Source organism: Bufo gargarizans, chromosome 5, assembly GCF_014858855.1.
Source record: "Bufo gargarizans isolate SCDJY-AF-19 chromosome 5, ASM1485885v1, whole genome shotgun sequence".
NCBI lineage: Eukaryota > Metazoa > Chordata > Amphibia > Anura > Bufonidae > Bufo > Bufo gargarizans.
In genome coordinates this window covers 490,636,673-490,650,510 of record NC_058084.1, presented here as the reverse complement: position 1 = coordinate 490,650,510, position 13,838 = coordinate 490,636,673, and the positions used below count along the sequence as shown (strand labels likewise).

Below are 13,838 nucleotides of genomic sequence, written 5' to 3'. Positions count from 1 at the left end.
TCTCAACAACAGACGTCAAAGTAACAAAAGGCCTCCAGGCATCTGTCGGCGTGATCAGCCTAGAACAGGGAACGTAGATAGGCATGAAGACATACTGTAGGGGCCTGCTTCACGGCTAAGGGACCAACCATTAGAGATAGCGCCTGCAGTATGACAGCTTAATGGACAATCAGAAGAGGGGAAAATGTGGAAGTATCTGCTGCACTGGTGAGTTCTCCATTTTAGTAAGTCTCTCTTCCTAGAATATGAAAATGAAACTAAAGTGCTTAAGCCTAGTCCTAATTATAAGAAGCCTAAGGATACTACGACAAGGGGCGGTCATGTCACGCTTGCGATGAGGCCACCTTACCGCGAAGTACCGCGCAGCCGTGGCGGGCTCTAATTAAACTAATCAGACCAGACTATTTAATCAGTCTGCATTGTTAATGGCCGCACAGGCACCCTCAATACCGCACGACCATTAACAATGCAGCTTAATTAGAGCCGCTCCGGCCCGTGCAGCTGCGACACGACCGCGCCGCGTGGTCGCACTCTCCTGCAAGCAGCAAATTCAAGGCCAACTTCCACTGATGTAATATATTACTGCAGAAAGGACTGGTATAACCTCACTTTAGGGCTGGGTGATTTTGCCAAGCCCTATGGATGATATTTGATTTGAATCTCGATTTTCTTATTTATTTTATAGTTTTGTTAATTAACCCTTTCAGGAACGGGTGATTTTCAGATTTTTTTTTATGCCCCGCCCTCCCAAAGCCATAACTTTTTTATTTTTTCACTCACATAGCTGTATGAGGGCTTGTTTTTTTGTGGGACAAGATGCACTTTCCATTGGCACCATTTACAGTTGCATACAATGTGGTGGGAAGTGGGGGGGGGGGGAATCCAAATTCTGCAGCAGTTTTATGGGTTTTCCTATGCAGTAAAACTGACCTATTACTTTAATTCTCCTGGTCAGTACGATTACAGGGATACCACATAAATATAAAAAAAATAAAATTTTCACTCTAAAAATGCAAGAAATTAAAAATTTACATTTTTCTTCTTTTAGTCGCCTTATTCTGACCCATATTCTCTCGCCGTTACACCTGAAGGCTATGCTCTCTCTATGCAGGATGATCTGTACTTTTTATTGATACAATTTTGGGGTGTGGATGACTTTTTGATCACTTTTTATTCCATTTTTTTGTGGGAGGAGAAGCAACAGAAAAAAACTGCCATTTTGACTATTTTTTTTCCATTTCGCTGTTTTCAGTATGGAATAAATATTTTTAGAGAGAGATTAATTGCCAAAGAGTAAAACTAACCCTAAAATGTTCTTCAATTATATAAATGGTAAAAAGTATAAATCTGAAGGTGTCGGACCTTTTCAGGTGATGAGGGGGGAGTTGCAGAGAGCGCGACGAGGAGAAAGCAAAGCTATTAAATATTTTTTTTTCTACTGTATACCCGGAATAAATAAACTGTCAGATGAAATGCAGAATGTAAAAGTAAATTCCCGATGAAAAGTGACCCAGGAAGAAGTACAGTGGCATCCTAAAAATATTTAAATAGACAAATCACAGGGACCAGATGGCATACACCCCCGTATCCTAAAATAATTAAGTAATGTCATAGCCAGACTCTTATTTCTGATATTTACAGACTTTATACTGACAGGAAGTGTTCCACAGATTGAAGCATAGCAAATGTGGCGCCAATTTTCAAAAAGGGTCCAAAAACAGAGCCCGGAAACTATAGGTCAGTAAGTCTAGCATCTGTCGTGGGCAAACTGTTTTAAGGTTTTCTAAGAGATGCTATCGTGGAGTACCTCAATAAAAATAAGCAAATAACGCCACTATCAGCATGGCTTCATAAGGGATCGGTCATGCCAAACTAATTTAATGAGTTTCTATGAGGAGGTAAGTTCTAGACTTGACTGCGGCGAATCAATGGATGTCGTATATCTGGACTTCTCCAAAGCATTTGACACTGTACCACATAAAAGGTTAGTATATAAAATGAGAATGCTCGGACTGGGAGAAAATGTCTGTATGTGGGTAAGTAACTGGCTCAGTGATAGAAAACAGAGGGTGGTTATTAGTGGTACACACTCAGATTAGGTCACTGATTGCTCTGGCTGGGGGACATAATGATGGTGGCAAATGGCAATGGCATGGGGCTGATGGCGCTGGCTGGGGGACATGGATGATGTCCATGTAATATGTATACATACAGAAGAAAATAATATATCGCACATGCTTCAAATTACATATATATATATATATATTATATATATATATAAAATTTTCTATATATACATACACACACCCACCTTAAGAATTATTAGGAACACCATACTAATACGGTGTTGGACCCCCTTTTGCCTTCAGAACTGCCTTAATTCTACGTGGCATTGATTCCACAAGGTGCTGATAGCATTCTTTAGAAATGTTGGCCCATATTGATAGGATCGCATCTTGCAGTTGATGGAGATTTGAGGGATGCACATCCAGGGCACCAAGCTCCCGTTCCACCACATCCCAAAGATGCTCTATTGGGTTGAGATCTGGTGACTGTGTGGGCCATTTTAGTTCAGTGAACTCATTGTCATGTTCAAGAAACCAATTTTAAATGATTTGAGCTTTGTGACATGGTGCATTATCCTGCTGGAAGTAGCCATCAGAGGATGGGTACATTGTGGTCATGAAGGTATGGACATGGTCAGAAACAATGCTCAGGTAGCCCGTGGCATTTGAACGATGGCCAATTAGCACTAAGGGGCCTAAAGTGTGCCCAGAAAACACCCCCCACACCATTACACCACCACCACCAGCCTGCTCAGTGGTAACAAGGCATGATGGATACATGTTCTCATTCTGTTTACGCCAAATTCGGACTCTACTATTTGAATGTCTCAACAGAAATCGAGACTCATCAGACCAGGCAACATTTTTCCAGTCTTCAACAATCCAATTTTGGTGAGCTCGTGCAAATTGTAGCCTCTTTTTCCTATTTGTAGTGGAGATGAGTGGTACCCGGTGGCTGTTGTAGCCCACCTTTCTTTCCCATTCTGACATTCAGTTTGGAGTTCAGGAAATTGTCTTGACCAGGACCACAACCCTACATGCATTGAAGCCACTGCCATGTGATTGGTTGACTAGATAATCGCATTAATGAGAAATAGAACAGGTGGATATAGATATAGATACACACACACACACACACAAAACCGGCCCTATGATAGAAATGCCTTTTCTTGTCCGCGATTGCGGACAAGGATAGGACATGCTCTATCTTTTGCGGGGCCACGGAACGGATCTACGGATGCGGACAGCACATTGTGTGCTGTCCGCATCTTTTGCAGCCCCATTGAAATGAATAGGTCCGCACCCATTCCGCAAAATTGCAGAACGGATGCAGAGCCAAAAATACGGTCGTGTGAATGTAGCCTTACGGTTGTCACGATCCCAAAATCGCGCATGTCGGGGTTGGCGCCATCCGAGAGGAGACACATAATGGGTAAATAGACTCTTGGTTTTATATGTATTTGATATTCTTATGCACTTGCATTTTTTTATTGGTTATGTATGTAATTGAGTCACCATTTGTGTCTCCTATGTGGATGTCGCCTCTTTCCCTGCACTTGTTTTTATGTATGAATTCTCAATTGTGAATTATGTCAATAAATTATATATTTCATGCGGTCTGGTAATTTGTAATTATATATATTATATATTATAATATATAATATACACACACACACACACACTACAGTATAATTGACAAATGTAAAGTTATGCACATGGGAAGGAATAATGCAAGTCACCCGTACTTATTAAATGGTAAAACACTGGGCAACACTGACATGGAAAAGGACCTAGGAATTTTAGTAAACAGCAAACTAAGCTGTAGAAACCAGTGTCAGGCAGCTGCTGCCAAGGCCAATAAGAATGGGTTGCATCAAAAGGAGTTCGCCCTAGGACACCTGCATTACGTTTTGAGAGGTGTACCGCCCCAGTCAAACTCCCCACCTACCACTGCCCTTAGAGCAATTGGAGCACATTCGATTTGTGTAGAATAAATCCAGGTCTGAATGGAATTTTTTTTTAAAATTCAGAAATTGGACTCCAAAATGAATTTCAAGAAATAGGCTCATCTCTAGATCTAAGCTAATCATTAAAGCACGTCCTAAAATAGTGAAACCTCTGCCAAGGGCATGACAAGAATCGTACCTGAACTCACCGCGATAAAGCTTGTGCAGTGCCTCCGGGAAAGAGCGAGTGTACCGCACGGGTAGGCAGAGGTGGCCTTCAGATCTTGGGAGGGAGAGAAAATATAGAAAGTGATTCCAATGTAGAATAATAAATCACACAATGTAGTAATATAAAGAGTAACGTGTGCACCAGATACAGGCGCGATCCAACCAGGAGCTGCGTGTGGGATTTCCACTCCCACAGGCCTATGGTGGCTTCCTGACTGTCCCAGGGGTGAGTATTTTGTGAGGTTTTCTCCAGGGGCTTTCAGACGCTCAGAGCACACTATGGACACATTTTACTTTTTAAAAGGGTTGTCGACCACTTTACAAGTGATCAGCAGGGGTCCGATATCCACCACTCAGCTGTACTGCAGTAGCTCCGGCGCTGGAAGTACGCCACTCCATATGTTGTGGACTGGACAGAGCTGGCTAAAATTATGTTTTAATACATATAAACGAGCCTCTAGACTTTGATGGACAGGGTTAGGCAAGAGACTGCCTGGCCCTGTCAAAGTAAAAAGGGCACAGCAGTTGCAGAGAGAGCAGAGCCTCTAGGTGTAACAGCGAGACCCCCGTTGCTCCTAGAGGCTCATTTGCATATATAAACACATCATGTTCTCAGCAATGCGGGCAAATATGAACATGGGACCAACACAGATGCCTTCAGCTGCCAAGTGCACATGTAACAGGTCAGCCAGTGTCATAGGTACAAAACTGCTGACAGATGCCCTTTAAATTCCAATCCCTGCAGTATATATAAATCTGTTCCATAGTGGCCCCTAGCATTAGTAACATTCCTCATGGTGGCCCCCATCAGTAATATGACCCCCCCCCCCATCCACTTGCAAGCACAGGGACAGTCGTTCTTTACTTAATGCAGAAGGACCTTCACTCTCAGAGTGATGACATCATCACGCACTGGGAGTGCAGGTCCTTCCGCATCAAGTAAAAAGGAACTGTCTCTGCACATGCAAGTGGCAAGTCATTTTTTTTTAACCCCCTAAAAGGGCATTTTTCACTGTCATTAGACGGGTGCACTCCTGTCTATATTGCCATTCAAAACAGTCCCATTGATTTCAATGCGGTCCGTCTGGATGTGAAAAACGCCAAAAAAGGACAAGCCTTTGGCATTCTTCCACACTGTCAGTATTTGATCAGTGATTTCCATCAGTGATTGTGAGGCCAAAACCAGAAGTGGAGCCTCCACAGACATAAGGGAAAGATCTGCCCCTGTTCTGTGGTTAGAGCCGCACCTGGTTTTGGCTCACAAATCACTGATGGAAATCACCTTAAAGTGGCGTTACGTCTCTGACGCTGTGTGGGCTGCAGGAACTTACCTCTCTGGGTCAGTGTTCACACCAATCACAGGCTTAGACTTGTCGAGCACTTTGCTGGCAGCGAGGAGCATTGTCCCGTCCCCTAACAAGATAAGACAAAGTCAAATAAATGTCTGTAAGTGGAGCACATGTCACACCAGAGACCAACCAGGTGGATGTTACCACCGTGCATTAAAGGGGTTGCCCTGGATTGGGGCTCATGCACACAAACTTATTTTTTGTCTGTGTCTGTTCCGTTTTTTTTTTTTTTTTGCGGCCTGTATATGGAACCATTCACATCAATGGGTCTGCAAGAAAAACGGAAATGACCCAGTGTGCATTCCATTTCCGTATGTCCGCATGGCCATTCCGCAGAAAAGATAGAACATGTCCTATTCTTGTCCGTTTTGCAGACAAGGATAGGCATTGTTACAAGAAACATATGGTCGAGTGCATGAGCCCAGAGAACAACATGGCTGCTTTCTTCCTAAAAAACAGCACCACACTAGTCCATAGTTTGTAGGTGGCATGGCAGCTAAGCCCCATTCACATGAATGGAGCCGAGATGCAAAACCGCACATCGCCTATAGACCGCTAAGGTGCCGTCTTCGGAAGAAAGTAACCATGTTTTCTAATCTTGGACAGCCTCTTTGAAGCTTAGGATCCCTTTCACCTATTTTTGTAGAATGTATTAGGAATGCACACATCCTATTTGTGAATTATGGGTTAATAGGGGGGTCCCCTGTTTAGGACCCTCTGGCCACAGTGGAAATCGCTTACAAAGGGCATCCTGTCTAAATATTCTGCTGCAGGAAATCCACAGTGGACCAGCTCTATGTAGCCCTCCCAGGTCACCAGGAAAAAGTCCTGACGTGGCCATGTGATCTGCTCCCGTCCAATCAAGCCTCTGCTTTGTATATTGCAGATGGAGCTGATGACGTGGCCATGTGATCTTCTCCTGACCAATCAAACCTCTGCTTTGTTGACTGCAGGTGGTGCTGATGATGATGTGGCCATGGGATCTGCTCCCAACCCATCAAACCTCTGCTTTGTAAATTGCAGGTGGCCTCTTCTGGCAGTAGAGGGTGCTGATGACGTGGCCATGTGATCTCCTCCAGACCAATCAAGCCTCTGGCTTTGTTGACTACAGGGGGTGCGGATGATGACATTGCCATGTGATCTCCTCCCGACCAATCAAGCCTCTGCTTTGTACATTGCAGGTGGCCTCTTCTGGCAGCAGGGGGGCGATGATGACGTGGCCATGTGATCTCCTCCCCACCAATTAAGCCTCTGCTTTGTACATTGCAGGTGGCCTCTTCTGGCAGTAGGGGGCGCTGATGACGTGGCCATGTGATCTCCTCCCGACCAATTAAGCCTCTGCTTTGTTGACTGCAGGGGGTGCCGATGATGACGTGGCCATGGGATCTGCTCCCGACCAATCAAGCCTCTGCTTTGTACATTGCAGGTGGCACCTTCTGGCAGCAGGGGGCGCTGATGAGCGGGTGCAGTAGCACCCAGACCCATGTTCTTCTCACGGGTGACATGGTGATCACTTGGCTCACTCCTCATATTGTGACATCTTTATGTCAGACGCTCAGTTGCATTTTGTGCCGCTCTGTGTTTTTTGGCAGATCGGGGCGAGTTCAGGGACACGGCCGGTCCTATGACTCGTTGTGCAACATGAGCTGCCCGGGATTGGAGAGAGGCTGGAAGAATTTGGGTCAGACGAGAAGGAATGACAGGTATGGGAAAGCCAATGTGAAGGCAGGCCGGTTTTTAGGAAAGTGCAATATAAATGTCTACCTCCTGCAGAGATGATGGCGTCGGCCCACTGCACCGTCTCCTCGTCGTAGTCTCGCCTTTTCACCACCCTCACATCAATGCCTTCCTTCCTGAAAGAAAGGAGCAAAGAGACTGGGGTTGTGGTCAGTCACATACATCATGGCCGAGCCTGCCAGAGTGGGAACTCTGCTGTCCGCTCTGGTTAGTGGAGGTGGTCCCGAGCTCCATGATGTCCATAGGACCCCCTATGGTCAGGACACATCCGCCAGAGCCCGGTACAAACATTACATCTCGCAGAGCGTGCTCTGTGCAGACAACGTCCTGGAGATCTGCTGCTCGCTGACCACCCCACTTGGCCCCAAATCACCGGGGGGCTACAATAACACTGACCGTAGACTCTCCACCACGTGCTCCACGTTTTCTGAATGGATGGTGTGTCGCTGTAACAGCCCATTGTAACTGGAGCCTTTCAGTGCAAGCTAGAAAATAAAGTCAGATGTTACCCGGACGGATCCGCAGGAATCACAGCGTCAAACAAGCATCAATACACCGGAAACACTTGACATGTAGCAGGGGCCCTTTAAATGACTGAGGTCTCAGTAAAGCCGGCTGAGGATCAGCTATGAATGACGGGGTTAAACGCAGGTGAATCCGGCATAAGCCGTGACAGTATTATGTCTGGGTCACCACTGCGCCTCTCAGAGATTAACCATCTGCAGGCATCGGAGCAGCCAATGGCACCCACAACATAGCAGAGGATCGGTCCAGAGCAGGGTACAGTGGAGGAGCAGAGGATCGGTCCAGAGCAGGGTACAGTGGAGGAGCAGAGGATCGGTCCAGAGCAGGGTCCAGTGGAGGAGCAGAGGATCGGTCCAGAGCAGGGTACAGTGGAGGAGCAGAGGATCGGTCCAGAGCAGGGTACAGTGGAGGAGCAGAGGATCGGTCCAGAGCAGGGTACAGTGGAGGAGCAGAGGATCGGTCCAGAGCAGGGTACAGTGGAGGAGCAGAGGATCGGTCCAGAGCAGGGTACAGTGGAGGAGCAGAGGATCGGTCCAGAGCAGGGTACAGTGGAGGAGCAGAGGATCGGTCCAGAGCAGGGTACAGTGGAGGAGCAGAGGATCGGTCCAGAGCAGGGTACAGTGGAGGAGCAGAGGATCGGTCCAGAGCAGGGTACAGTGGAGGAGCAGAGGATCGGTCCAGAGCAGGGTACAGTGGAGGAGCAGAGGATCGGTCCAGAGCAGGGTACAGTGGAGGAGCAGAGGATCGGTCCAGAGCAGGGTACAGTGGAGGAGCAGAGGATCGGTCCAGAGCAGGGTACAGTGGAGGAGCAGAGGATCGGTCCAGAGCAGGGTACAGTGGAGGAGCAGAGGATCGGTCCAGAGCAGGGTACAGTGGAGGAGCAGAGGATCGGTCCAGAGCAGGGTACAGTGGAGGAGCAGAGGATCGGTCCAGAGCAGGGTACAGTGGAGGAGCAGAGGATCGGTCCAGAGCAGGGTACAGTGGAGGAGCAGAGGATCGGTCCAGAGCAGGGTACAGTGGAGGAGCAGAGGATCGGTCCAGAGCAGGGTACAGTGGAGGAGCAGAGGATCGGTCCAGAGCAGGGTACAGTGGAGGAGCAGAGGATCGGTCCAGAGCAGGGTACAGTGGAGGAGCAGAGGATCGGTCCAGAGCAGGGTACAGTGGAGGAGCAGAGGATCGGTCCAGAGCAGGGTACAGTGGAGGAGCAGAGGATCGGTCCAGAGCAGGGTACAGTGGAGGAGCAGAGGATCGGTCCAGAGCAGGGTACAGTGGAGGAGCAGAGGATCGGTCCAGAGCAGGGTACAGTGGAGGAGCAGAGGATCGGTCCAGAGCAGGGTACAGTGGAGGAGCAGAGGATCGGTCCAGAGCAGGGTATAGTGGAGGAGCAGAGGATCGGTCCAGAGCAGGGTATAGTGGAGGAGCAGAGGATCGGTCCAGAGCAGGGTATAGTGGAGGAGCAGAGGATCGGTCCAGAGCAGGGTATAGTGGAGGAGCAGAGGATCGGTCCAGAGCAGGGTATAGTGGAGGAGCAGAGGATCGGTCCAGAGCAGGGTATAGTGGAGGAACAGTGCAGGGTATAGTGGAGGAACAGTGCAGGGTATAGTGCAGGGTATAGTGGAGGAACAGTGCAGGGTATAGTGCAGGGTATAGTGGAGGAACAGTGCAGGGTATAGTGCAGGGTATAGTGGAGGAACAGTGCAGGGTATAGTGGAGGAGCGGAGGAACAGTGCAGGGTATAGTGGAGGAGCGGAGGAACAGTGCAGGGTATAGTGGAGGAGCGGAGGAACAGTGCAGGGTATAGTGGAGGAGCGGAGGAACAGTGCAGGGTATAGTGGAGGAGCGGAGGAACAGTGCAGGGTATAGTGGAGGAGCGGAGGAACAGTGCAGGGTATAGTGGAGGAGCGGAGGAACAGTGCAGGGTATAGTGCAATATCGGAGGAGCGGAGGAACAGTGCAGGGTATAGTGGAGGAGCGGAGGAGCGGAGGAACAGTGCAGGGTTATAGTGGAGGAGCGGAGGAACAGTGCAGGGTATAGTGGAAGAGCGGAGGAGCGGAGGAACAGTGCAGGGTATAGTGGAGGAGCGGAGGAGCGGAGGAACAGTGCAGGGTATAGTGGAGGAGGGAGGAGCGGAGGAGCGGAGGAACAGTGCAGGGTATAGTGGAGGAGCAGAGGAACAGTGCAGGGTATAGTGGAGAGCAGAGGAACAGTGCAGGGTATAGTGGAGGAGCAGAGGAACAGTGCAGGGTATAGTGGAGGAGCAGAGGAACAGTGCAGGGTATAGTGGAGGAGCAGAGGAACAGTGCAGGGTATAGTGGAGGAGCAGAGGAACAGTGCAGGGTATAGTGGAGGAGCAGAGGAACAGTGCAGGGTATAGTGGAGGAGCAGAGGAACAGTGCAGGGTATAGTGGAGGAGCAGAGGAACAGTGCAGGGTATAGTGGAGGAGCAGAGGAACAGTGCAGGGTATAGTGGAGGAGCAGAGGAACAGTGCAGGGTATAGTGGAGGAGCAGAGGAACAGTGCAGGGTATAGTGGAGGAGCAGAGGAACAGTGCAGGGTATAGTGGAGGAGCAGAGGAACAGTGCAGGGTATAGTGGAGGAGCAGAGGAACAGTGCAGGGTATAGTGGAGGAGCAGAGGAACAGTGCAGGGTATAGTGGAGGAGCAGAGGAACAGTGCAGGGTATAGTGGAGGAGCAGAGGAACAGTGCAGGGTATAGTGGAGGAGCAGAGGAACAGTGCAGGGTATAGTGGAGGAGCAGAGGAACAGTGCAGGGTATAGTGGAGGAGCAGAGGAACAGTGCAGGGTATAGTGGAGGAGCAGAGGAACAGTGCAGGGTATAGTGGAGGAGCAGAGGAACAGTGCAGGGTATAGTGGAGGAGCAGAGGAACAGTGCAGGGTATAGTGGAGGAGCAGAGGAACAGTGCAGGGTATAGTGGAGGAGCAGAGGAACAGTGCAGGGTATAGTGGAGGAGCAGAGGAACAGTGCAGGGTATAGTGGAGGAGCAGAGGAACAGTGCAGGGTATAGTGGAGGAGCAGAGGAACAGTGCAGGGTATAGTGGAGGAGCAGAGGAACAGTGCAGGGTATAGTGGAGGAGCAGAGGAACAGTGCAGGGTATAGTGGAGGAGCAGAGGAACAGTGCAGGGTATAGTGGAGGAGCAGAGGAACAGAGCAGGGTATAGTGGAGGAGCAGAGGAACAGAGCAGGGTATAGTGGAGGAGCAGAGGAGCAGAGGAACAGAGCAGGGTATAGTGGAGGAGCAGAGGAGAGGAACAGTGCAGGGTATAGTGGAGGAGCAGAGGAACAGTGCAGGGTATAGTGGAGGAGCAGAGGAACAGTGCAGGGTATAGTGGAGGAGCAGAGGAACAGTGCAGGGTATAGTGGAGGAGCAGAGGAACAGTGCAGGGTATAGTGGAGGAGCAGAGGAACAGTGCAGGGTATAGTGGAGGAGCAGAGGAACAGTGCAGGGTATAGTGGAGGAGCAGAGGAACAGTGCAGGGTATAGTGGAGGAGCAGAGGAACAGTGCAGGGTATAGTGGAGGAGCAGAGGAACAGTGCAGGGTATAGTGGAGGAGCAGAGGAACAGTGCAGGGTATAGTGGAGGAGCAGAGGAACAGTGCAGGGTATAGTGGAGGAGCAGAGGAACAGTGCAGGGTATAGTGGAGGAGCAGAGGAACAGTGCAGGGTATAGTGGAGGAGCAGAGGAACAGTGCAGGGTATAGTGGAGGAGCAGAGGAACAGTGCAGGGTATAGTGGAGGAGCAGAGGAACAGTGCAGGGTATAGTGGAGGAGCAGAGGAACAGTGCAGGGTATAGTGGAGGAGCAGAGGAACAGTGCAGGGTATAGTGGAGGAGCAGAGGAACAGTGCAGGGTATAGTGGAGGAGCAGAGGAACAGTGCAGGGTATAGTGGAGGAGCAGAGGAACAGTGCAGGGTATAGTGGAGGAGCAGAGGAACAGTGCAGGGTATAGTGGAGGAGCAGAGGAACAGTGCAGGGTATAGTGGAGGAGCAGAGGAACAGTGCAGGGTATAGTGGAGGAGCAGAGGAACAGTGCAGGGTATAGTGGAGGAGCAGAGGAACAGTGCAGGGTATAGTGGAGGAGCAGAGGAACAGTGCAGGGTATAGTGGAGGAGCAGAGGAACAGTGCAGGGTATAGTGGAGGAGCAGAGGAACAGTGCAGGGTATAGTGGAGGAGCAGAGGAACAGTGCAGGGTATAGTGGAGGAGCAGAGGAACAGTGCAGGGTATAGTGGAGGAGCAGAGGATATGACCTGCAGCTTTGGTAATGCAGTAATGTTACCGCCGATCACTGCGCTCATGTTCCGCTGGGCTGACTAGATAACATGCAGTAACTGTGGTGTCCTCCAGAGCTGACATCCAGGAGCAGCCATGGTAGCGTGCACCAACCCCCCCCCCCCCCCAATACAGTTTCGAGGTGCTGGTCTTACTTACAGGCAAGCGACACTGATCTCTACTGATCACCAGAACGGAAGCCCCCCGTGTGAACAGAGGGGCAGTGCATACACCAGACCACCACTCCATTCACGTAAGCCACGCGCCGTACGCTGCAGACTTCTATTCAGTGAACGGAACTGTGGCCCCTCATACACACAGGGGTCTCAGGGACCCCCGCAATCAGACACTTATGGGTCATCAATATTAAAATCTTGGACAACCCCTTTAAGTATGGGCTAGCAATGTTCTAGCCCCCATAAACCCCTTCATGTGCCCTCTGCTTGCTGTCAGTGAACAAGAACACTCATGTCCAACTAATTGGGGGGGGGGGGGGGGATTTTCATGTAACCCAATGAAAGGAGCCCAGCTCACCCCCAGAAACCTATGAGGGTATCAGGGGGTCCGCTCGTCGGTCGCTCTCCAACGGGACAGATTCTCAACCTTGGGGGTCTCATTTATTCACTGACAGCAAGCAGAGATCTTGAAGCCTGTGAGGAACTGACACACAAAGTATATACTCTGTCAGCGATATACATCCACTACGCCTGGAACATCCCACCCCAGACACCCGGGTGGTAGGGGCGGGGTGTCGGTCAGCACCATCCTTCTGGGGCCCCCATAGGCCCTACGTGAGGGACCCCAATCACGTGAGTCACCACAGCAGAGGGTCAGGTGACAATTCACTGCTCCCCTTTCCTTTTTAGTCAAGGTGAATCAGGAAAGTCACATGACCACCCCCATAAAAAATATTTCTAAACGTCCTCCTGACTACGACTACAGTCCAGCGCAGCGTGGTTGCTTAGCGACATAATACACCCCTGACCCCCCAAAACTCCTAGCGCCCCCTGCCGGCCAACTACTCACCAGCTCCCTCAGCTCGCCCTCCGACAGCCCCGCGTACCGGTACCGCTGCTGCTCGAACTCATAGCGGGTGGTCTTGGTCACCACGGCCACCCTGCCCGGTCTGAAGCGGCCCGCTTTACCAGGCCCGTAATGGCCGGCTCGCGTAGACGCCCGCATCGGGCGGAGGAGGAGGGCGGCGGCGGGCGCCCGGCGGGTGACGATGAGACGCCCGGAGCACCGCCCGCACAGGAGGACCCTGCACGAGCTCATGGGTCCTCGGGCGCTAGACTCCGCCGGACACGGGCCTGAGGGTTGCTGACAGGAGGGCGGGGTGACCCGAGGTAGGGCGTTAGGTAGGTTAGTCGTTCCTGCTCCCGCGTGCAGAGGAAGGTGGAGGCGGAGGGGGAATGAGCCTTCCCTCCCAGCACTGATCACAGTCTGGCTGTTATGGGACATCCGCCATTTTCCCGTAGACAAAAAAAAAAACCTGTCTAAAAGTAATAACGCCTTAGTTGCCCATAGCAACCAATCACAGCGCAGCTTTCAGAGTTCAACAGCAGTCTACAAAATGAAAGCTGCGCTGCGATTGGTTACCACCATGAGCTGCAAGGGTTCATAGATCTCCCAGTAAATGGCGGGTGCCTCATGGGAAAAGGGCTCTGAGTGACTCTGCTGCTTTCTGCACCCTTAA

General features: G+C 50.2%; 1 protein-coding gene across 2 annotated transcripts in view; it reads right to left on the bottom strand.

The window, feature by feature from the left end:
* Window positions 1-13,618, bottom strand: part of NADK2 (NAD kinase 2, mitochondrial) — a 33,235-nt gene extending 19,617 nt beyond the window's left edge. For both annotated transcript variants that reach the window (XM_044293087.1, XM_044293088.1), the window contains exons 1-5: window positions 13,169-13,618; window positions 7,723-7,811; window positions 7,354-7,442; window positions 5,572-5,653; window positions 4,212-4,295 (exon numbers count right to left, since the gene is read on the bottom strand). In XM_044293087.1, coding sequence (XP_044149022.1) covers window positions 4,212-4,295; window positions 5,572-5,653; window positions 7,354-7,442; window positions 7,723-7,811; window positions 13,169-13,603 — 779 coding nt within the window. In that variant the 5' untranslated portion in view covers window positions 13,604-13,618. The remainder of the gene's footprint in view (window positions 1-4,211; window positions 4,296-5,571; window positions 5,654-7,353; window positions 7,443-7,722; window positions 7,812-13,168) is intronic.
* Between the last annotated feature and the right edge of the window lie 220 nt (window positions 13,619-13,838).